Below are 21,675 nucleotides of genomic sequence, written 5' to 3' on the forward strand. Positions count from 1 at the left end.
TAAAATATTAGCAGTGTTGCTGTTCTGGTTGCTACGTGTACGAGCGATGGAGTCTTCTCCACAGAACATTTTTGAAACTGACTCTGTAATGAAAGCGAGAGCTGTGATTAAGTGAGTATAAACAGTGTTTGTCGTTGTGTCGATCTAAGCGACAATTCGTAAAGAGAAGAGGCAAGCAAGAAGATCCAGCGCTGCTGGTGCAGCTACAGAGACAGACAGTTGTTCAAAATGCTGAAATCCGCTGTCTGTGTAGCGGTAAGCAGTTTCAGTTGTTGAGGAAGCGAACATGGCAACAGTGTACAAGTTTATTGTGATATCTAGGAACAGTCTCTCAGTTGTGAAGTCTTGAAAAGAGTTTGTCCTGCTGAATTTGATTTGCTTAAAGATCCTGCCATGAATACAAAGATTAAGTTCAGGTTTGTCTACTTGCATGTGACCAGCTAGCTGATCATTTTGGCTAAAGGTTGAATTATTGAAGTGTGTGTGTGTGTGTGTGTGTGTGTGTGTGTGTGTGTGTGTGTGTGTGTGTGTGTGTGTGTGTGTGTGTGTGTGTGTGTGTCCACAGAAGTTGTTGCTGAGAAGCAAGTTACATAATATGAAACGTCCTCAGCATGGTCCAAAGAACAGATGGGTTGATATCATACAATGAGACTTGGTATCTTGAATATTGACCTGTCACAAGCAAGTGACCGCACTTCTTGGGGGAAACTTCTTCTGCGATGCCGAAGCCCATAGTGGGTATTAGTGGAATTCCAGGTGTGTGTGTGTGTGTGTGTGTGTGTGTGTGTGTGTGTGTGTGTGTGTGTGTGTGTGTGTGTGTGTGTGTGTGTGTGTGTGTGTGTGTGTTATGCTTGTAGCTTCATTGTTGGAGCATTTGATTCGCATGACAGGAAATATATCCAGAACCTTAGTGTTGTTTGTTTGCTGCAACATACATGTATGTGTGGGCCTCATTGTCCACGGAGTCTCAAAGTTGAATCATAGTCATACAGTCATCCTGGAGTTTTTGGACTAGCTCTAGGAGAATACTTGGCACAGGCCAACAAATTCTGCAGAACATACCATATTCCTTCGTCTTCACAATAAATTGATTTCTAATGATTTGCAATACCTGTGCTTAATATTTGTCATAGGTTTGGCGGCCAAAACTTTCCTCCCATTGTTTTGTTCAAGATATTTGTTGGTGGTGATGGGACAGGCATTCACTATATGACCGGTAAGAGGCTAATAGAACCAGCATCCGAGGCAGCTGAAGACGCACGTCGTATGATGGGAAACAGAAAATTCTTTGATCAAATGTTATTGGATACCATTCAGCAACAAAGACCAGGAGGAGGCGATGAAGCTGAAATTACTACAGTAAAAGACTACATGCAGGTAATGAAGTCAGAGGAAATTACATTTGTGACCTATTGAGCATGTCACTGACACATGGGCATTTGGATTGGGACTGATGCCTGTACAGCTAGTGATTTTAACAAGCAAAACTAATGATTACTTGTCGTTGCAATTTGAAAGTTATAGTAGGAAGAGAAATTGTACAAAGAATAAATACTGCTTACTTGAGACTAGAAAGTTCCAATCTGTAATTTTGAACCGTTTTGAATGTACCAGCTAGAGTTGCAGTCTTGCATAGTGTAGTTGTAGTTGTATTGATTGAGCAAAGCAGTACAGTACTGTCACTGCATTGACTGTGACTGAAACTAATGCTTACTATGTAAATCAGATTGACAGACAGACAGAAAGACAGACAGACACAGACAAACTTACTGGCGACAGCAACTGGCAGTGACATTTTGCAGAGATGCAATGCCAGTCTTATCAAAAAGGAGGTTAGACAGGATAACGTGCTCAAGAGACTTATTATATAGGCGATTTATACAGAAGTCAATTGTACACTAGATAAGTTTGCACTGTAGAGACAGCCCTAGTGGTCGTAGATAATTTCGAACTGAAGAGACAGTAGTTTTAGTAGAATTTAGATTGTAATAGCATAGATGTTTCAAATATATGTTCTTGACAGACAGACAGGCAGACAGACAGGCAGACAGATAATTTATTCTCATACAAATTCTACTTGTACATATGCTAGGATTTTTTAAGTACACAACAGTCCTTGCAAACAAATAAAGTCATTAACTAATGGACTTGACTTTGAATGTCAAAATCAAATAATCTATCTAAATACAGACAGACAGACAGACTGATAGACACACACATACACACACACACGCACACACACACACACACACACACACACACACGCACACACACACACACACACACAGACAATTTTATACTTTATCAATGGCTGAGTTTAAACTAATAAATAGACATAACAAACAAATGGTGTACACTGTTTCACTTTTGTTATTGCTGGTACTTACCGTCCACTAGCTTTTCTAACTCTGTTGTTCAGGTATTGAGCCATGTCGATGAAAGTCCAGCATCTTTGGGAGGAAAAGCAAACATGTGGCGAAAGTTGACATTAGACAGTAACAAATAACACATACCCAATATCTGGATTGCTGTCACATGTTGTAACATGTGATATATTTGACGCTTATAATGGTGTTGCTGTAGGTCTCCCACGACAGACAATAATGTATGATGTAGTCGAGTATCTAAGTAGCAGAGTACAGTCAAGCCGTTTACAGAAAGAAATGCATTCACTCATTTCGTCAAGATCTCCTTCAAGGAAACAGCAAACTAATCAAATCAGGGCTCATTCAAATAGCGGGTATATGAATCATTACTTACAACAGTTTCAATATTTTGTGATCATACTGTGATATCTGTGTGAAGCATAACATCTGCTAAAGTGTCAAGAAATTTGGGTGGTCTTCATAATAGCTCCGGCCGTGGATCAAGGCAAGCAAGACACAGAGTACTGCAAATGAGGAAACTGTATGAAGAGTTTGCAAGGGTGAGTGTGACTGAGTTACAAGTAAATTCTAGTGAAATATGTTGCTACGTAGTCACACAACCAATCACAAACTTACAGCCTGCATGTATGCACGATACAGCCCACTTGTTTTTGTCACCATATGTGGACTTGATTGGTTGATGTCATAGTAACTACAGTAATGTATTGATTAATTTAATTATTTGCTTGATTGTTTCAAGGTTTGAGAGTCATCATTATTTGTTTGTATATTGCAGGAGGACACTTGTAGTCCTGCAGTTGTGCCATTCGCTATCGATCAGGTAGAACAACTGTCTGAAAAAGACCTGGAAGAACAGGCCGATCAATTGTATGAATGGACACAGGATCTAAATATCGATAGTGTAGACTAACAACTTAATAGGCATTAATCTGTAGTCCTGGATTCTATTTTAGTAATTTCTTGTACTGGTACATAACGACTTTTGTACATGATCAAGCAGTTGGTGATGTTGTCACAATGTCATGGATACTCTAATAATCACATGTTGTGATGAGTTGTGCATGTGTCAGGCTGTCAGACTAATAACCCAAACGCCACTCTTATTAGTAATACGAAATCAAGTGACGAGGCTGGTGTCCTAGTACACTGACACCTAAGTGCATGGACAATGGCTCTGACACACACACACACACACACACACACACACACACACACACACACACACACACACACACACACACACACACACACACACACACACACACAGCCTCCCATTTCCGTTGTCAGATTTCAATGAAGTTGTAGGAAACTGAATGTGTAAATACATGTAGTCTTCAATTTTATTAGATTACTAAACATTCTGTTCAGTAGTTGTGTAAAGAGATCTGCAAGAGCAGAAAACTAGAGATACTTTAGCTAAATTTGAAAAAAGAACAGCTGCTGAACTGCATTATTCACTTCTGATCGAGAACACGTGTGCACAATTGTATGACCTAAAAATAGCTGCTAATAAGACTAGAGCACCCGGATAAGCTGACTATGACCAGAACGACTGGCTGGAAAACTGTCGCTCAAGGATCCAAAGCCTTGATAATTGATCGCTATGGCCAGTCCAGGATTGTAGACGGTCCTCAAAGAGTGAGTGCTATATGCAAAACGTCGCATCTGCTCGTTCGTTGTCGCATTTCCTGACGTTTTCTCTAGTTGTTCCTATGGCGGGCCAAGCAATTCGATACTCTCGTACGTTATGCGGCGAATCAAAGCGAATATCTGTGGATACAACATGCAGACGGAACGGTTGAACACAGACCGGGGTAATAAGAGTCGATAGAGAAATTGAATCGCCGACTAGATAGCAGAAATGTCGAGAAAGGAAGTACCTAGCTGCCAACTTTGAGAGGGGGCGGGGAGACCGAGTCGCATCAAATCATGAAATGTCGAGTGCCGCTGGGTACATCTTGGTGTACTGTTGAGTACACGAGTTGTATCGCTCGAAGGTTGTGACCGTCTGCAGTTTAGTCGATATTGCAGGTGTTTGCTGCACCTAATGATCTATTTTAGTAGTGACAACAATGCTACACTTCCACCCTAATTGGGGTGTGTCTGCGTGTGTGTGTGTGTGTGTGCAGTAGTAGGAGGCTAGGCCTATAGGGTGACCCTTTCCGAAAGGTTGCTTTATGGTCACCCCACCCTCATAAAACAATTAATTAAAGACAATTAACTAATTGAAGATAATTAATTAAGACAACTATATGGTTAAGGAGCTGCTATTATACAGGGCCACCCCCCCCCAGCTGGTTGACTGGACTCCTGTGCTGTGCTAAGCTATCTCCTGGAGTCTGGTCAGGTACTCGCAGGAGCAGCGACTGTGACGCCAACTGCAGTGTGGGCACCCGAAGTCCCGAGGAGGCCTTTGCCACTTCCAGTTAATGACCTGGTATTCATACTCCTGAGTTGAGAGAGACAATTGTGTGAGTTTCTTGCCCAAGGAAATTATGCCGATGCCAGATGGAAAGAAGAAGGTTGAGATAGAAAGAGAGGTTTCAGTAGACCAGTAGAGCAGGCGTGTAGTCGGCTCAAACTTCAGAGGGTTACCAACCTTGAACACTAACATGTAATTTGACAAAACTTTTTGTTGAAAGTTATTGCCAAGAGAGCACAGGTTAGTATTGTACAAAGGCCTAGGATCAAGATCCTTTAGTCAAAGGGGTTTGTATTGATGGCTATAGACCTGAAGAGATTGCCTGAAGAGAGGTTGCGCTTGTGCAGCATAATGGAATAGGCACGGATTGTTGGTTCAATACTACAGAAAAACACATTCATGCGAGAATAAAATTGTATTATGTCAATGAATGTCACTATTTATGTAGAATTAACTTGTGTAAGCATATATATATATATATATATATATATATCACATCTATGTATATACCAATAATAAGAAAAACTAAAATGTGCAAAGTCAATCATGCAATGCAGTGTACATAGTTGCAGAAGCATAATGCCGCACATGCATATAATCACACATGTTTGTTCCAACACGAATGAGTTCGAATTCTCTGAGGGTGTGCATACTAACTTGTGATTCCTACCAGTTTGAGGGAACATTGCCATCACACACTAAATCACAGTAAAGTCAACTTTTACAATTTCATTACATACATCTTGACTGCCACTGCACATCCAGCTCGTTTCTTACAAAAGCTATAAAGAGGCAGAAGAGGTTATTATTGCTAAACCTGCGACGTGCACAGCCGCGTCTTTTAGATATCAATGTGCTTGATCAAGTTTGATACAATGTGATTATTTAGCTGTACAGCTGACATCCTTGCTAGTTGTTTGATGTTAATAGATATGTTCTTGCAGACCATGTGTTGTCTTCCATAACCCTTTATTGATACGCGACATATGTGTAAGAAAAGCCATTGTACTGGATGGCAATGAAGTTTTGGTTGTCTATCGCAAGTCGCAAGAAACAGGGAAGATGGAAAGACGACTCCAGCAAGGGCCAACACAATTCGTGCCTTCAGCAGATGAATGGTTAGTTTGGTAGAGGCTCAGTGTGTGTGTGTGTGTGTGTGTGTGTGTGTGTGTGTGTGTGTGTGCATGTGTGTGCTCACCTGTCTGTGTTTCACTCAGGATGCATGAATTCTCATGGCACGGACCTGACAAGACAAACAAGACTAAACTCATTCCTAATCAATGGAGATTTACAAAACTAAAAGTTGTTCCAGATCAGTTCTATTACAATGTGAGCAACTCTCAATTTTTTTGTGACCTTGTATTTCAACGCCATTTTATCTCATTATCATAACTGGATAACACAACAGATCGATGAGGTTAATTGCACTATTTTTCATTGAAGTAATTCTAGCACATTAACCATATTACCTGATCTGTGTAGGTTCGGACTGTTGACGACGCCCTCGTAAAAGTAAAAATGATGCTCTTTTATGAGATAAAAGACATCGAGTTAATGGTGGGTGTAATAATTGTTTCCTGTGTGGCTTGAATTGATATTAACCTAATTTAGCTTCAAGAAACCAAGGATCCTATCGCTGACATGGCCAAGTTGGTGTACCATTTAGTATAACGTTATTGAAATTTGATGTGGATGTTGTGTGTTGGCAGTGCTGTGACTGCTGATGTCATTGCATTTGCATCACAATTAACGTACGCATGCATACAACACGTATTCCAGTTTAGTATGTTGAGATCTTATGTATTCGACTCAGATACGAGGACTTCTTGGAACAGACGGGGAAACTGAATGAATTGGGCTCATTTCCCCAGCTAGTCAAGAGAACGAAAGCGATCGGTTATCACATCAGCAAAGCGGTGTATAGAGGGTATCAAGCTCCAGCACAGCTACAGGTGATAGCATCGATAGAAACTATGTGTCCTAGTATTTTGTATGCTACCGCTGTCATTTGTATGTGAAAGACTGCATGTTGTACATATATTTTGTTGTTATTAACACCTTAGGGATGTCTAGAGTACTGAGATCACCTTGTTTGTGTTTATTCAGTTTGATATGAACTAAAACTTTAACTCTAACCCGTTATATTTTAATGCTTCCAACTTGGTTGTCTGATCTAATCTGTTGTTTGTTAGTCATACCTCATATCTATTGATCGCAATATACATACCAAAAGTTTTGCCTGTTTAGGATGTGAACTGAACTTTGTATTGTTAGTTGTATATGTCATCTAGACAACAATGTGTGCATTCTGTATAAGCTCTAATAAGTAAGCCCTGCATCCACAACTGGCTGAAAGAAATAAGCCCTGCGTCGCAAATAAGCCTCGTGGGGGTTGTTATGTTAGCAAGACTACACGTCATCAGCAGCTTTGTATATGAAAGTCCCGGAAACACGTATACAAACATATACTTTTAGCTATGAACGAGAAACATTCAAAGTGTTAATAAAAATCGCATAGAGGGAAGAAGTTGCATCGCTATACTTTAGAAGATTAATAGGCCCCGCATCCGCAACTGGCTGAATTTGAGCTTATACGGTACGATGCTAATTGCAACTATAACCCTCCCTCACAGTGCATGCATGCCAAAGGGTAGTTACTGTTGTCGGTATGTTGTATCCCTGGGGTCAGGTCTAGTGATGTCTGATGACCTAATAAACACTAAGTTGTTGTTGCATTGTATTTTGTGTATACAGTGTGTTGAGTGAATTCTTTGCTCTAGAGAATGCATGATGATGCCAATGAACGAAGGACCAAACTGAAACTTTCTGTAAGTGTTGTTTGGCACGGTTTCAATATATTTATTCTTTAACTAGCTGATTTGCCCGTTCATTGCTGGTTAAACTAACACAAATTCACGCATATTCACTGTAACTCCCTGGAAATACAACACAAAATCCCGGATAGCCTGTTCCTGTATATGTGACCAAATCACACCTAGGATTCTTTTTAACTTTCCCATTGGATGTCGTCACTTCAAAGCTGTTTTTGCAATTGTATGGAACAGGTGTAGCAAACGTGGCAGCTATTCAATGTGCATACACATGACATGCAAACGGGGGTTAGCCTTATTTCTTAATTAAACCCCTGGATATACTTGAAAAAGCCTTGCTTTTATTGACATTGCCGGTAATAAATGATGACACACCCATGTGTACCCTCCGAGGTCAGGAATGGCGCTACAGATTTGGTGGATATCCAATGCACCGTTCTAGAGATATTTGAGCATGAAAGGAGGCAAGCTCGATCTGTAAGAAACTGCTTTGTTTCAAGAAAACTTTGGAAGACAACAACACCTTCACTGTCTACAACAATCAGTTTGGTGTATGCAAGGCAAATTTGGTGGAGCTGCGATTCATTGTTTGGAGATACGCTTTTACACACACACACACACACACACACACACACACACACACACGCGCGCGCACACACACACACACACACACACACACACACACACAACACACGAGCCCTCCTTTAGATACAGATAACTTTTGTGTGTCTTAGGTTGAACAAGTAGAACAAGACCAAGAGATGACAGATTTAAAACTGGAAAGTGAACTCGACACACTCAAAATGCGTATCATTATGATTGAGGAACACACAGGTATATATGTCTAACTTACACTGTCGCCATCATAGAGCACAAATTGAAAATGGAACAAGAAGAGCACAAGCACAAGCTGAACCTGTAAGGCTCATGTGGCATGACCAAACTACTGCAAGACTTATAATATCTTGATATATATATATATAAATATATATATATATATATATATATATATATATATATATATATATATATCGTTTGTGTTGTGCCTCCTACTAGTGAGGAGCTGGAGCATAAGATTGCAATGGAAGACCGAGAACATGAAAATCACATGCAGCAAATGATTCTTGAGAGACAGAGTGAACTCGAGGTTTCTACGCACTTTCAATGTAGTCATTGAATTGCTTAATTAATGTTTGCCATTTCAGATGAAACAAAACACTAATAATCAGATGGTTGATTACTTGCGTCAGCTGAAAAGTCTGGGAGTAGATCTAACGGAGTATCTCAAAAGCAAGAATCCACGACCGGACAAAGTCACTCGGGTGGTGACAGACACCGACAAGGCTGACATTCACCTTCATAGCAGTTCGGCAGTGTGACAAAGGAACAGTCACTTGAACTTGAATGATTCTGACGTACACACATGCAAACTGATCAATTTGCTGTTAGACTTTATTTTTCTTATTGCTTAGTATATCTACTGGTAGTTGTATACAACACTGTTCAATTGCACCAGGTTGCCAACTGCATATTTATATCAATATAGTTGACTACCCAACAAGCTACAGCATCCTACAGCATCCTGTGTATAGTTTGGTGATTTTTCTGTGACTGCAATGATGCCAAGTTTTCCCACCATTTGTATAAGAACGAGTCTGAAATAAGTTTAAACCAGGGAGTTATTCGTACGCCTTTTGACTCTGCTGTACTGATCATCTCCTTTAGCTGATCAACGGACACATATTTGTAGTCTGATACTTCATTCGGGTCGGCATGGATGTCAACCTCTTGTTGAACGAAGAGAATGTAATCAATTTCATGTTCACCCCATTGGTCATCTGAAGGAGCCTTGTAGTGTATTCTCGTTAAATACTCAATCGAGTCCAATGGAACCTACCGTGAGATGAAACTAAAGTGAATGATGGAACTCATAAATATTAACATAATCTGCTAGTACAAATGTGTGTTGACAAAATGTTGTGTTTCTTTGTGTTAAGTTAACCTGTATCTAGACAAGGACACTCATGACATATAACTTTGATGTCAGAGTTATTGTTTGCTCTCGCTCTCTCCCTCTGCCCCTTCCCCTTGATGGTACCGTCAGTATGTCAAGAGTTTCATCAAATGAGTATATTGTGAACTGCCTTTGCACCAACTCTTGGTCAATCAATTAGTTTGTGTCAAACCTGCACATTTTTATTCAAAATTCTTATACTGTAGAAACAGGATCCGTGATATTTCTCAACAAAACAATACGAAAACCTTGTTGTCAAACTATTACCGGTATCTAACAATTATCCATTCTCTTAGTCTGGGGCCACCATTCTCTCCATCACCATGCAAACGGCAACCCTGCTATGCGTGTCTCAACTTCAGAACTACTGTACGCAGGCTCAGTTTGTGCAAACAACGAACCTCTGGGTCTCCGAGGCCAAACGTTTACTTCCTAGTTTTTAAATTAACTATTGGCACTCACCTGCTCTTCTGAAATTCCTAGTTCGTGTTTCAGCTTCCTTTGTGCAGCCTTCCTTACTCCAAGCTGCTCACTCTCAACCATCTCAGGCTCAACATGCAACGGATGACTGCAACACGTGTTGGTCCAGAAGCCAGGAAAAGTCACTTTTACGTCGCTACGCTTCTGCAAGAGCAATTCTGATCGGCGATTGAACAGAAACACGCTAAAAGCACGATGTAGCATTCCTCCTCGTTCGTTTTGTATATTCGTAAGGAGATGACAGCGACGTTTGCTGGCAGATCCGATGGGACGGTCGTCATCGTCAACTAGAATGCACTCCTCCTTCAGATATGTCTCCTGCGTTGGATCTATGCGGGCAGAGGACGCCATAACTAATCCTCTAGCTCTTCTCAACAGATGAAGTCTGACTGAAGAGATCATGCCACTCGGATTGGCCAATCACAAGTTGGTATCTGCTTTGTCACGCGACCGATAGACGCTGCACATGCATAAGTAGCACAGGACATATATGTTATATTACCTGAGGGCGCATGCGTTGAGGTTACAGCCAATCCCCTTTTTTTGAAAGCGGCTACAGTACGTGTACTCGAGACTATCCACAGGAGCATATATGCTTCTGCTGTGGACCAACGACTGGCCGGTAATTGGAATCCAGCGCATGGGTTTATTTGTTATCGCTGGATGTCGACAATCCTTTTTAGGTGTCTACCCCATTCGCGCTTTATGCTAATTAGCAGCAATGACGTGTACATGTACTGCCCGTATGTGCTATAGAAACTGTAAGCATTCATGCATCTACAGTCTGCACGTACCTCAATTAATTAAACGTTTCTATTATAAAATTATAACTTAAAACAAGGCTGCGTACTAGAGCTGCGTATCAGTGCTATTAGTAATGTATGTATCAGTTTTTAATGCTGAGTATCAGGCCCTAGATTTTGCAACAAACACAGCCTTTCGAGTAAGCATACTTGTCTCAACTCAACAAGCCTCTTTAAATCGTTATAAATCCTCGAGATCATCTGAATAGTCGGTTGGCATTGATATTGCATTACTCTTCTCCATTGCCGTCACCAAACATTCCAACATCTCCTCCTCAAACCTCTACATATCACAGACTTGTCATACAAACTACAGAGTAGGAACACGTAGTGAACATCCAGCACTCACCTGCAATTTCTGCATATGCGCCTCAACCTTTGCCTTCAAGCCATTAAAAATCGTCAACTCTGCCTCGTATTCCCGTTCATTTTCCAACTTCAGATCTTGAAAGCTGCAATACAACAGCAAACAGCAATACAGTGCTGTTCGATTAATATCAATAATATAATGTTAGACCAGGAACAGCAATTTGTAGCTGAACCTAACCGACTATGATTATTGTTACAATGTAGTTGTAAAACTTTTCCCAAAGTGTAGCACAAATTGGTGACACACCTTTGATACAGTATCTTCAGTTCACGTTTCTTTTCTTCCACGACAGCTGAATTATCACCGAGATGAATCTGCTCGAGGTCACTGAGTGCGGTGCTGTATCCGGCCTGGATCTCTTTAGCTTTCTCCGTTGTCTCCTGTGTTCCATATAACCCACCACTGACTGTATGACAATACAGAACAAAAACTGTTGCAACAAACTTTCTCCAAACGTTTGACTTTTCTTTCCATGTGGTCTATTTCTGTCTTTAGGCGAGTAATAGTAATTTGTCTGTCATCGACGGCTTCCTGCAGCTATTTTCACAATTGTAACATTTAGCAACACATTACAATACTCTGTAACTCAATAGTACTTTTCTCGTATACCTTTGTACATTCACTCTGCTCAGTAATCTCAGTTGACTTTAGCTGTTGCACTACCTCTTCGTCTTCCTCAATTGCAATCTCAATCAATGGCTACAAGACAATATAGGAATCTCGCTAAGCGGTAAACTAGAAATTTGCAAGAGCTGGAATTATAGACATGCCAAGTTTATATTTTATCTACAACTGCGTCCACTTCAATTATTGACTGGCACAATTACATTTCTATTCCATAGCCAATATATAAAATGCACATTATAAACATCATCCAGTCAGTTCCATCGATGGTGTGTCAGACTTCCTACCAAATATGAATTACGTATCACAGTATGTCAGAAACTTCAAAGCTATTGGATGTGGCCGAGGTCTCCTGACAAAGTTGAAACTGTCTTGCTACTCTGCCCGGTTTGACTCTTGTAGAGCCTGTCTTATCGATTCCTATACAAGAGAGGATGACGCTTCATCAAGTTGGTCATAGCCATTCCCTCTGTCATCTATTCATCAAACACTGCTTACTTTTCGTAGACTCTTTTATTACAAACAGTTGTAGGCTACAAAATTTGTTTGTAAGTGTTGCATCCATGGAAGTGTTGATACCACAGATTGAACAAATGTGTGTGTGTGCGTGCGTGCACACGTGTATGACACACACACACACGCACGCACGCACACAATTTTTACTAAAAACATTTTGCCTCACCAGTAGAGTTCCTTTCATCTCTGACAATGCTGTCCTTCTGTGTTTATCACTTCCTGCGCATAGGTCCAGCTTCACGCTAAAATCCCGTCCCTTAGCATTAGCAGCCATTGGAGGTATCAACTGTAGTTCTCTGGACATTTTATTCACAGCATCTACTGCTTTCTCACACTGTCACAAACAACATTATATCAATATTAATATTAATAATAACAAACTGCATACAACACAGATAATACTACGCCCTGTATTTACAAGAGGCCACATCTACACTTTGCATCTCATGAAACGATGCAAAAACAAAACCTAGAAAAAACCCAAACTCTAAAAAACGTGTTGCCAAAATGAGTTTGCTTCCAACCACAAGCAGAAACAGGGGAGTATGTAAAGCCCTGAAACACAGTACAAGTCAAATTGCTTTGTTTCTTACACTGGCAAGAGTTTTGCTGTATTTCATGTCTAAACATTGTGATTCCTGTCTAGCAACATGTGCGTTCTCCTTATTTCGTTGATGTTCGGCTTCAAGTTTGTTTGTCTCTTGCTTTAGACTATTCAGTTCGTTAATATCCATTGATTGATTCGCCACAATTTCCTGCAAGAAAGATGTCAGCAACTACATTTACTGACTTGTTGCTATCAATTACCTCTTGCTCTTCACAATGAAGCTTGATAGCAGCAATCTCCAATTCTAAACAAATTTAGTACTGTATTTCATTCAGCTGGTATAGCAGCATGTATAACTGCATGGTTAATTAAATTCAGTGCTGAAACAGTATTTGACAAGTGTCTGGCCAAAACAGGTTAACAGAGTGGAATATAAGGCAACATTTTTGGTCGGACATCGTGCTCTAGCAAGAGGTTCACTTGACATTGTAATTTTTAGACATTCATTCTTATTTAATTTCATAATCCTTTCTTGTAATTATCAACATCAACATTTAGTTCAATTTATTTATTTGTTGCATCCTATTCACTACTGCATTTATTTGATATCAAAATATAAACTGCTATATATAGTATTACAATATTGTCACTTAGATGCTCACGCGTCTGGAGATCATCAACTCTATAATTAGAGTTTGCATGCTGCTTTTGTCAGTTGTCTAGACTTTAGAGTCGCTCAATCATTGATTCCCTACCTTCCATGCAATAACTATTACACCTTGACCAATCATGTAGGTATGTCCAATCAAAGCAAATTGTGGTCGGTCAACTCGTGAACACCAGTGGTCGGTCAATGACCAATGACCGACTGTTATAATCCACTCTGAAGTAGATCAACCAGTTTGTTCAGATAATAACAAGTTTCATTCATCTAAAGCCCTGTCCACACTAGACCAGAATGGATCGCGATCCGATCTGGATAGCAAGCATCCACACTGCACTTTGAAAACGATACCTCTGCCTCATTTTCAATATCACGTGACCGTGTGGCTTCTTTGCTTGTTAGTAAGTTGTCCTGGCTAGTTAGTCATTATACATATGCATCATGCTGTTAATTAAATGCTGTAAGGGTAACTCCAAACTTGTTTACTGTTTTGATTACAAGTCTGGCAACAAGTTTTAGTAAAGACACAATGAAAAGCCGTTCACTCATTCTGGAAAGTTGTAATTACTTAATGTAGTGAGTTCCCTAACTACGCCTAGGCTCGAGAGTCCAGCCGGTCATCTCCCCCCTGCAGTGAAGAGGTCTTTCTCCGCCGCACTTGGAGATGACCGGCTAGACTCTCGAGCCTAAACTATGCTTAGAGTTCCTGAAAACTAAAGCTGCATACAATTCTAGTGCAAGTCAGTCAGTCGTTGCATGCTGATTGCAACACAACAGTGCAGTAAGCAAACAAGCAATAAACGAGAATTCTCGAACATCGTTTGTATTCTACAAACTGCAAGACAGATCAAGTTTTAATGAAACAATCACGTTTCAATTTGTTCTACTAAATACCGTATTGTTGCAAATAAAATACGACCTCGAATAAAAGCCAAAAATCAAAGACTTCAAGCTGCATATAAACCTGTACATGCGCTGTCACTTGCACGTGCACATGTCTTAGCATGTCCGCACAGCGCTCAATGACACCAACAATGATGACGAAGATTCACTGACACTCTTGAAACTGGCATCTCATGGTAGTAATGCCTATATATCCTAACAAATCTTGCTTTTTCAAGTGGTATGGTTGTCAAGTCTAAACCTTAGGGTGTTCAAATGGCCTACAAAAGCCTGTCCTGAATATAAGCCTGTCTTAAACATTAGCCTGAATTCCAATTCGGCTTATACAGAAATCAGGATTATAAGCGCAGCTTTATTCGTGACAATACCGTTATAAGGTATGAAAGTTGTCGAACAAACAGCTGAATGCCAACTCTTATTGAACTGCTTATAGCCCGTTCACACTAGCCTTTGTAACTGTGCCAGCACGGTGCGCCACAGTTCGGTTCGGCTTCACTTCGCAGTGTGAACGGGAGCTAAACCGAACTGAACCAAACCAAACCGTGTTGAGCTGGCTCACCTCAAGCTACCGTGCCACCATGGTTCGGTAGTCCAGTGAAAAATCGTCTCTGAGACCTCAGTGTTGTACATCTCACTGCGATGGACTGCTGAGATGCCAATTAAAATAGGGCAATTGCATCTTGCCTACGATCCATCACAAGAACTATCTGGATATGCACAGTTAGCTGAATACACGCCCACTTCCTTTGACTATGCACTCTCAGCACGCTTTCAGCCTTTGTCAGTGTGAACGCAGGCCAACACAGTTAGCTGATGCGGTTCGGTTTGGCTCGGTTACGCTACATAACCATGCTAGTGTGAACAGGCTATTAGTTACAGAATATATGAATATGAATGAATAGAGAACCAGTTAGGGTTATTTTAATTAATCGTGTGTTGTTATTATTTTGCAAGACAGCTAGAGTATTACCTTTAACATGGACCACCTCCAGTTGCTCGTCTAGCTTCTTCTCATAAAACTTGATTCGATCTGTAGACTTCACAATAAACTCCCTGAATTTATCTCTAGAAAGTCAGTCACCGCAATCAAAGTACTGTCACCAAAATTCTCACAAAAACATCTCACTATAACTATTATTGCTAAATACCATTCACATGTCACACCCAAATAAAACATTGAATACAAGTACATTGTCAATTAGCGAGTAGCAAATTCCATGATTTGACTTGCTGCATGAACACTCCATCATAACACATATAGAACTCACTGCCGTGTCAAAACTATTGCAATGTCATGACAACAAAGAGAACTTTCAGAAAACGGTTATGTTTGTCTGCAGCAATGTCTAAAAATTGACTAGTATATGTTCTATAGTTTATCTGTTCAGTGCTTAGCAGCTGACACTCTTACCATGTGAATATAACTATATAACTAAGTAATAAGATTAGAAACCGAGATTACCTGTCCTCCGAAAGTGCAGTGTATTTCTGTTGATAATCTTCCACTAAAAACTGTAAACAGCCATTAGCTAAGTCATGAATCTATTAAGCAACCAATTGTTCTACTTCTTCTTGCTGTGCCATTTCATATTCAGTTTCCAAATGTTCAATTTCCTTCTGGATGTTTCGAACATCTACACCATATTGAAGCACAAGTCTGTCAGAAAGTCAATAACAACACTGTGTCATCAATTCACCCTCCTCTCCCTGCTTGTACTCCTGATCTATTAAATCAATAAAAACGGCAATCACAACAACATCAACATCAACACCAACAAAGGCCATGTATACACAGTCAGACAGAAACACACATTGCAGCAAGTGTCACCCTGTGTGTGAAGTGTGGTGTGTGTGTGTGTGTGTGTGCGTGCGTGTGTGTGTGTGTGGACTTACTCCAACACATCCACCAAAATGTCTCCCTCCTATTGAGGTCTTGCTTGATTACAGGTAAATGCATGCATCATACAAGAATTCAATCGTTAAATTAAATTATTCAACAAGCATTTCAAATTTCAATAACAATTTAACAGCTAATTAATGAAACATAATTCAAATCCACACTATTTCCACAACTGAATATTGCATATACTGTTACTAATCCAACAACGTAAACCACAAAGGTACAGTTTCAATGACAGATAATACTTCCAAGAATCACTACTACTTACCAATCTCCACATCAACTTCAGCATCAACATCCTCTAGGTCCAGGGTGCCATTCAAGTATTTACAATATTTTCCACTCACTTTCCTTAATTCAGCCTAGTATAAACATTAACAGTTTATTTTCTTCAAACACAAACACACACACGCACACACACACACACACACGTACAAACTAATATGTGCAAACATTCATGTATTTTAAAACACTCTTCCTATTGCAGAGTATTAGACAGGATTTTGAACCAATAGCCACTCGTGCCCACACTAATACTATACTTGAAACCTACTAATGTGTACTACAACTCTACACTGCCTCTTCAACCACACGTTATCTGTTTCAGCAAGACAGTATTTTGGTTAAGCTTCCATTACAACTAGATGTTAGAAGACCAAGTACGTGACAAGTGAGATAATAACTACATAACATTGAATGTAAACGAATAATTATTCTCAGTGCTACTTATTTGAAGACAGAGTTCTACATGATCATCGTCAGTCACTGTGACATCAACAAAGACAGAACTATACAAACAGATGACCACTAATGACCTGACCACCTATACAATCATTGACAAGACAGGCTTCTCAAATGCTACGTCTCTCAGTGGCAGTCCATTTCTTACCAACATTCATTACCTAACCATCGTTTTGTCAGTAGAGACAGTTACACTATACGACTTACTAGTCTATCCATCAACTGTCTGTTTGACCAAACTATTCGTGTAACTAAGCATGCATTATACTATACATGTTTGAAATGTTAATCACATTTGCAATTATACAATACCTCTAACTCTTTGGGAGTCCAGTCATCATCATCATCATGACATCCAAAGTCGTTGGCATCCGAGAACAAACTCTCATCACATGCACAAGAAATCTGTAATGGTCAATCACAATCCAGTTTGCGTAGTACACAAGTTTACAAGATGTTTAAAAGAATACTCCAATGACGTCAATGAGAAACGAAAAAACTCCTAACAGATGAGGCCATGTAAATGTGCTACCAACAGATAAGAGAGACTTCTTGCTGATACCAAATGGATACCTGTAATACAAACGCGCATTCTCATTAAAACCATGTAAATTCGATGCATCAAAGTGTTCATTGAGATGTGTCGTGCCACACAAATCTGCCCATATACGTTTAGGTCTCCCATTTCCAGGGTAGCCACACCTACGAATAAATTTGTAGTCTACGAATTGTTGCTGCAAAAAGCCGCATATGTCAAATACATGTGGACCTACGAATAAATAAACCGTCGAATATGCCGTGGCTATCTCACGAGCACAGCATCTCCAAGCTTTCTGTAGAAGGTGTATGGCAATATTCTTCTTCCTTATGCCCAGTTTACTTCTTGCAGAATGATTTCGAAATCTCTGAGACCATAACTTTGAGATCAAGCATCTCACGAGGCTAAAACCAAACTCGATGCATTCACAAACACGAATGCTTTAACAAACCCGAATGTGTGCAGAAATATAGCTAAAACTTTAGTAGCTTCTCTTCGTGGAGGATTGATAAGGTGCTGAGCAATGGAGAAATCCAGCAGGTGCACGTTGACTCAAAAAGAAAGATCCTGAACTTGTAGCAAGTATACATGCGTAAATTGTAGCAAACATGGTGGAAGTGATTTGTGTTATAGAGATTACAAAAAGAGTACAGTACTGAATGCTCCTAAAACAACAATAAAGAACATAACTTGCAAAGGCTGATTTGTTTACGGAAATTCTGAGCATCAGTGTGCGTGGTTCCAGCAAGACCAGGTAGGCGTGTCGCCATCAGTGACATATTTTCCTACAAATTTTTGGCAAAAAAAGTAAGGCAACCCTGCATTTGCTCAAGAAAAGCACTTGTTCATTCTGGCTGTGTGAAATAGAAAGATGTGTGGCAAATAGTGTTAATTGCATTTTTTAGTCGCCAAAGTGTTTCTAGGTGTGCCTCATTAGTGGTTCTATTTTATATAACTTCAAACATTTACTAACACCAGATGATGCAGCATCCCATTGATCATGATTAGGTTAAAGGTGCAGGGTCATGCTTAGACATGCGCACTTGAGTCGATCTCAAGTGAGGTAGGTATTGCATCGTAGCTATTGTACGTAACATACGTCCAAGTGTCCTGGCAAAAAAAATCAGTTTTGATTGCCAGTAAGCTCTTCAAACGCTGTTCATATGTTGTGCATGCGCAAAGGTCAATAGACGAAAACTACTGCAAAGCCGGCTATTTAGGTGTCAATTAACAGGCACAGCAGCAGTGTAAGCTTTAAACAATACAAATTTTGGTGCTCGCTGTGAACTGAGTGCGCTTGGTTACTCTGAGAGAAAGACCACATATGATATGGGAACGTGACGTGTGCTTTCTGGTCACGTGCAGAGTGTAAGGAACTCCGATTTGGCTCAAGTGCAAGAATGATTGTCGAATTTTACTGAAACTGCAGTGTAGCAACCTCAGCTTGAGGTTTTAGAAGAAAAATTCCAAGAACTACATCTAAAAAGCCTAGAATTTAGCTACCAGAGTCACAGTCTAACGCAACCTCATACTGCAACGTCTTGATCATTCCAATTCAGGCTATAAAGAGACTTCAGTCAGCTTTGCTTTCAGTGCAAATTAGAGTGTCTAAGTCCTTGCGGTTACTGAGTGTTTGAAAAAGTGCACCCATTTCAAAGCCATACAGTGCGCATATCTGAGTGTGACCCTGCACCTTAAGTTTACTATTGCCAATCACATAAAAGCAAGAACTCAGAGCACTACTGTAAATCAACCAATCTTTGCAGTCGCTCAACCATTTCTTCCAGCTGTTGATTGTACTGGTGGGAACTTTGAAATGATAGGCAACAGCAGACAATCCCTGGTCATTCGCATAACCAGCGACCATTGCCCCTCATTCATCATCATTATGCCAGTATTGATTTCAGTGTCATTTGCCGCCAGAAGATACCAGACTAAATACTGTAACTCTTCCTCTTCATTAGCTGTCTCACAACTGGAAGCCTCATGACTCTCTTACTTGTTCATGTCTCTGCACGTGGACAGGGGATTACCACGTAGTACTAAAAGTAAGTCACTTGCAAAAATATTGTTGATTTTAATACAGTAATCTCGCTATTTGCATAATTTCTAGTAATGTGCTTTCCTGGTCAAACACATACCTACTTTTAATTAATAAAATATAAGATTTCTGGTAGCCCATGATAATACACACAACAATTTACAAATTACCCTATTTGCTTCAGCAGAAGAGGAATCTCCTCGTCAAACTTTGCCGTCAGTTTGCATGATGAATCTATAAAGCTGTATACGTACTGCAAAGAAAACATCGATCACTAACCCACTTGTTGTCTGAAACAACAGTAACACCTGAAACATGGATACAAACTCTCGTGAAGACGGAGACTGTAGCTGCTTGTGTGTCACTGGATAAGGGTAGTTGGTTTTGGTAAGAAACTGAGCAAATGAAGACCAGGTCAATACAACTGATTATGCAAATATAAATGTCTTACATCTTTCAACTTCTTAATGAGCTGACTTTGATAGCCTAAGTAACAATAACCAAAGAATCAATACATTCAATCGTAAATAATGTTTTCTATATAAATTAATTGGTATCACAATGTCAACTTCATAAAAACTCTGTAATATGCAAATTGCTTTAAAATATCTCGTCTAACCAGTGTTAACACACCTTAACAGTGGTTTTTAGATCATACACTTATCTTATACCATCCAAGCTGTGTCCAAGCAGTATGCGGACCACCATAATTAGTAGCAACCATATATGGCATATACTAAACAAGGGTGCCAATTTCACTTGCTTGACATTTCAGGGCTGTACATTAGCTACCATTCTATTGATAGTGCAATAAGGCTTCAGAGCTTCACAGGTAGCTTTTGTCACAAGTCCCATTTGAGTGTTAGGGTAGCAAACGTCATAGAACCGTCAACAGTACTTAGTGTAAGACATAATGTTACCTAAAGAACTCAAACTGAAAGGGTGCATGCACCACAGAGACTCAGAACCCAGAAGGTTGGTTGCTTGGCACGTAAGCAAGAAAATGTTTTACAACCAAATATGATTAATACCAAAGTACCCTGAACTGGAAAGAGGTCAAATGACTTTAGTCTCATGTAGCCAGACCTAATTAGCTAACCCCGCCCACATTGCCCTAGAGGAGGAGGTGGGTTAGAGTCTGGCTATATAACACTAATTTAGTATCACATTTTAACAGGCCTATAGAGCTGCAAAGGCCATGGCCGCCCCACTTTCAAAATTGACTTTAGCCAGCTACTACTGCTGCGTTCCAGTCATGGAGACCGCTACCCTGTAGTAGTAAATCCTGTTACTTACTAATTAAGCCAGCTGCTTGTAACGTGCGCTAGATTGCGCCCTTTTAACGCACGTTAGGCGCTCCACTTTCAAACGTGCATAAACACGTAGTCTGTAAATGCCTTACCACTAATCGCCTACCTTTATCTAACAAAGGGCGATGGTCCTTCATAGCAGCACCACCTTTAGCGGAAACGCTGGATGGTCGTCCACTTCCATACGGCAGCATCGAACTCGTTCTAGAAAACGAACTCTTTGTATCGAAGTAAATTATCTAGACACAAAGCCTAGAACCTGCGCAAATTGGGAAGTCCTGCGAAACCTCCTGGCTTTAGCTGTGGCTTCACGGACGAGGCAGCTGCAGTTGCTGCACTTGAAGGGCGAGAGACGGGCACCGGTAGCCGCGACGGAGGCGCTTGAGACAAGCGCCCCGTCTGTGGCTGGCCCATCGAAGAACGCACGGAACTTTTCCTTCTTCTTGAAAGACTTCGACGCATCGCAACCGCCGGTTTTCTGACCAGTACGTACGCACGCGCACTTTCTTGTTTCAATTTGCGCGGGCATCTGATCATTACGTCACGGTGGAATGATCACACGCCTACATTTGTGCAGTAGTCTC

The 21,675-nt window shown here is 40.3% G+C and overlaps 4 protein-coding genes across 4 annotated transcripts; 2 read left to right on the forward strand and 2 right to left on the reverse strand.

Moving 5' to 3' along the window:
- Window positions 1-24: 24 nt before the first annotated feature.
- Window positions 25-3,465, forward strand: LOC134196436 (uncharacterized protein CXorf58 homolog). The gene is made up of 8 exons (XM_062665557.1): window positions 25-111; window positions 165-255; window positions 322-416; window positions 1,134-1,377; window positions 2,420-2,495; window positions 2,584-2,740; window positions 2,806-2,926; window positions 3,163-3,465. The coding sequence occupies exons 1-8, from the start codon at window positions 47-49 to the stop codon at window positions 3,295-3,297; spliced, it is 984 nt and encodes a 327-aa protein (XP_062521541.1). The 5' UTR covers window positions 25-46; the 3' UTR covers window positions 3,298-3,465.
- A 448-nt stretch (window positions 3,466-3,913) lies between these two features.
- LOC134196423 (uncharacterized) lies at window positions 3,914-9,081 on the forward strand. Its single transcript, XM_062665536.1, has 13 exons — window positions 3,914-4,025; window positions 4,092-4,201; window positions 5,754-5,927; window positions 6,027-6,138; window positions 6,292-6,366; window positions 6,421-6,458; window positions 6,519-6,560; window positions 6,623-6,761; window positions 7,590-7,637; window positions 8,375-8,447; window positions 8,510-8,558; window positions 8,697-8,787; window positions 8,846-9,081. The coding sequence occupies exons 1-13, from the start codon at window positions 3,927-3,929 to the stop codon at window positions 9,017-9,019; spliced, it is 1,224 nt and encodes a 407-aa protein (XP_062521520.1). The 5' UTR covers window positions 3,914-3,926; the 3' UTR covers window positions 9,020-9,081.
- Window positions 9,072-10,586, reverse strand: LOC134196422 (isopentenyl-diphosphate Delta-isomerase 1-like). Its single transcript, XM_062665535.1, has 2 exons — window positions 10,117-10,586; window positions 9,072-9,533 (listed from the first exon to the last, which is right to left on the reverse strand). Exons 1-2 carry the CDS (start codon window positions 10,534-10,536, stop codon window positions 9,213-9,215), a joined length of 741 nt encoding a protein of 246 aa, XP_062521519.1. The 5' UTR covers window positions 10,537-10,586; the 3' UTR covers window positions 9,072-9,212.
- Window positions 10,587-10,929: 343 nt separating this feature from the next.
- Window positions 10,930-21,581, reverse strand: LOC134196355 (kinetochore protein NDC80 homolog). The gene is made up of 20 exons (XM_062665457.1): window positions 21,351-21,581; window positions 21,198-21,295; window positions 20,233-20,267; window positions 20,090-20,176; window positions 19,952-20,034; window positions 17,673-17,775; window positions 17,515-17,607; window positions 16,730-16,823; window positions 16,259-16,285; window positions 16,128-16,195; window positions 16,024-16,073; window positions 15,532-15,626; window positions 13,255-13,298; window positions 13,041-13,202; window positions 12,614-12,781; window positions 11,917-12,006; window positions 11,752-11,844; window positions 11,554-11,687; window positions 11,287-11,389; window positions 10,930-11,220 (listed from the first exon to the last, which is right to left on the reverse strand). Exons 1-20 carry the CDS (start codon window positions 21,551-21,553, stop codon window positions 11,119-11,121), a joined length of 1,932 nt encoding a protein of 643 aa, XP_062521441.1. The 5' UTR covers window positions 21,554-21,581; the 3' UTR covers window positions 10,930-11,118.
- Window positions 21,582-21,675: the final 94 nt, after the last annotated feature.

Source organism: Corticium candelabrum, chromosome 21 (assembly GCF_963422355.1).
Source record: "Corticium candelabrum chromosome 21, ooCorCand1.1, whole genome shotgun sequence".
NCBI classification, from domain to species: Eukaryota; Metazoa; Porifera; class Homoscleromorpha; order Homosclerophorida; family Plakinidae; genus Corticium; species Corticium candelabrum.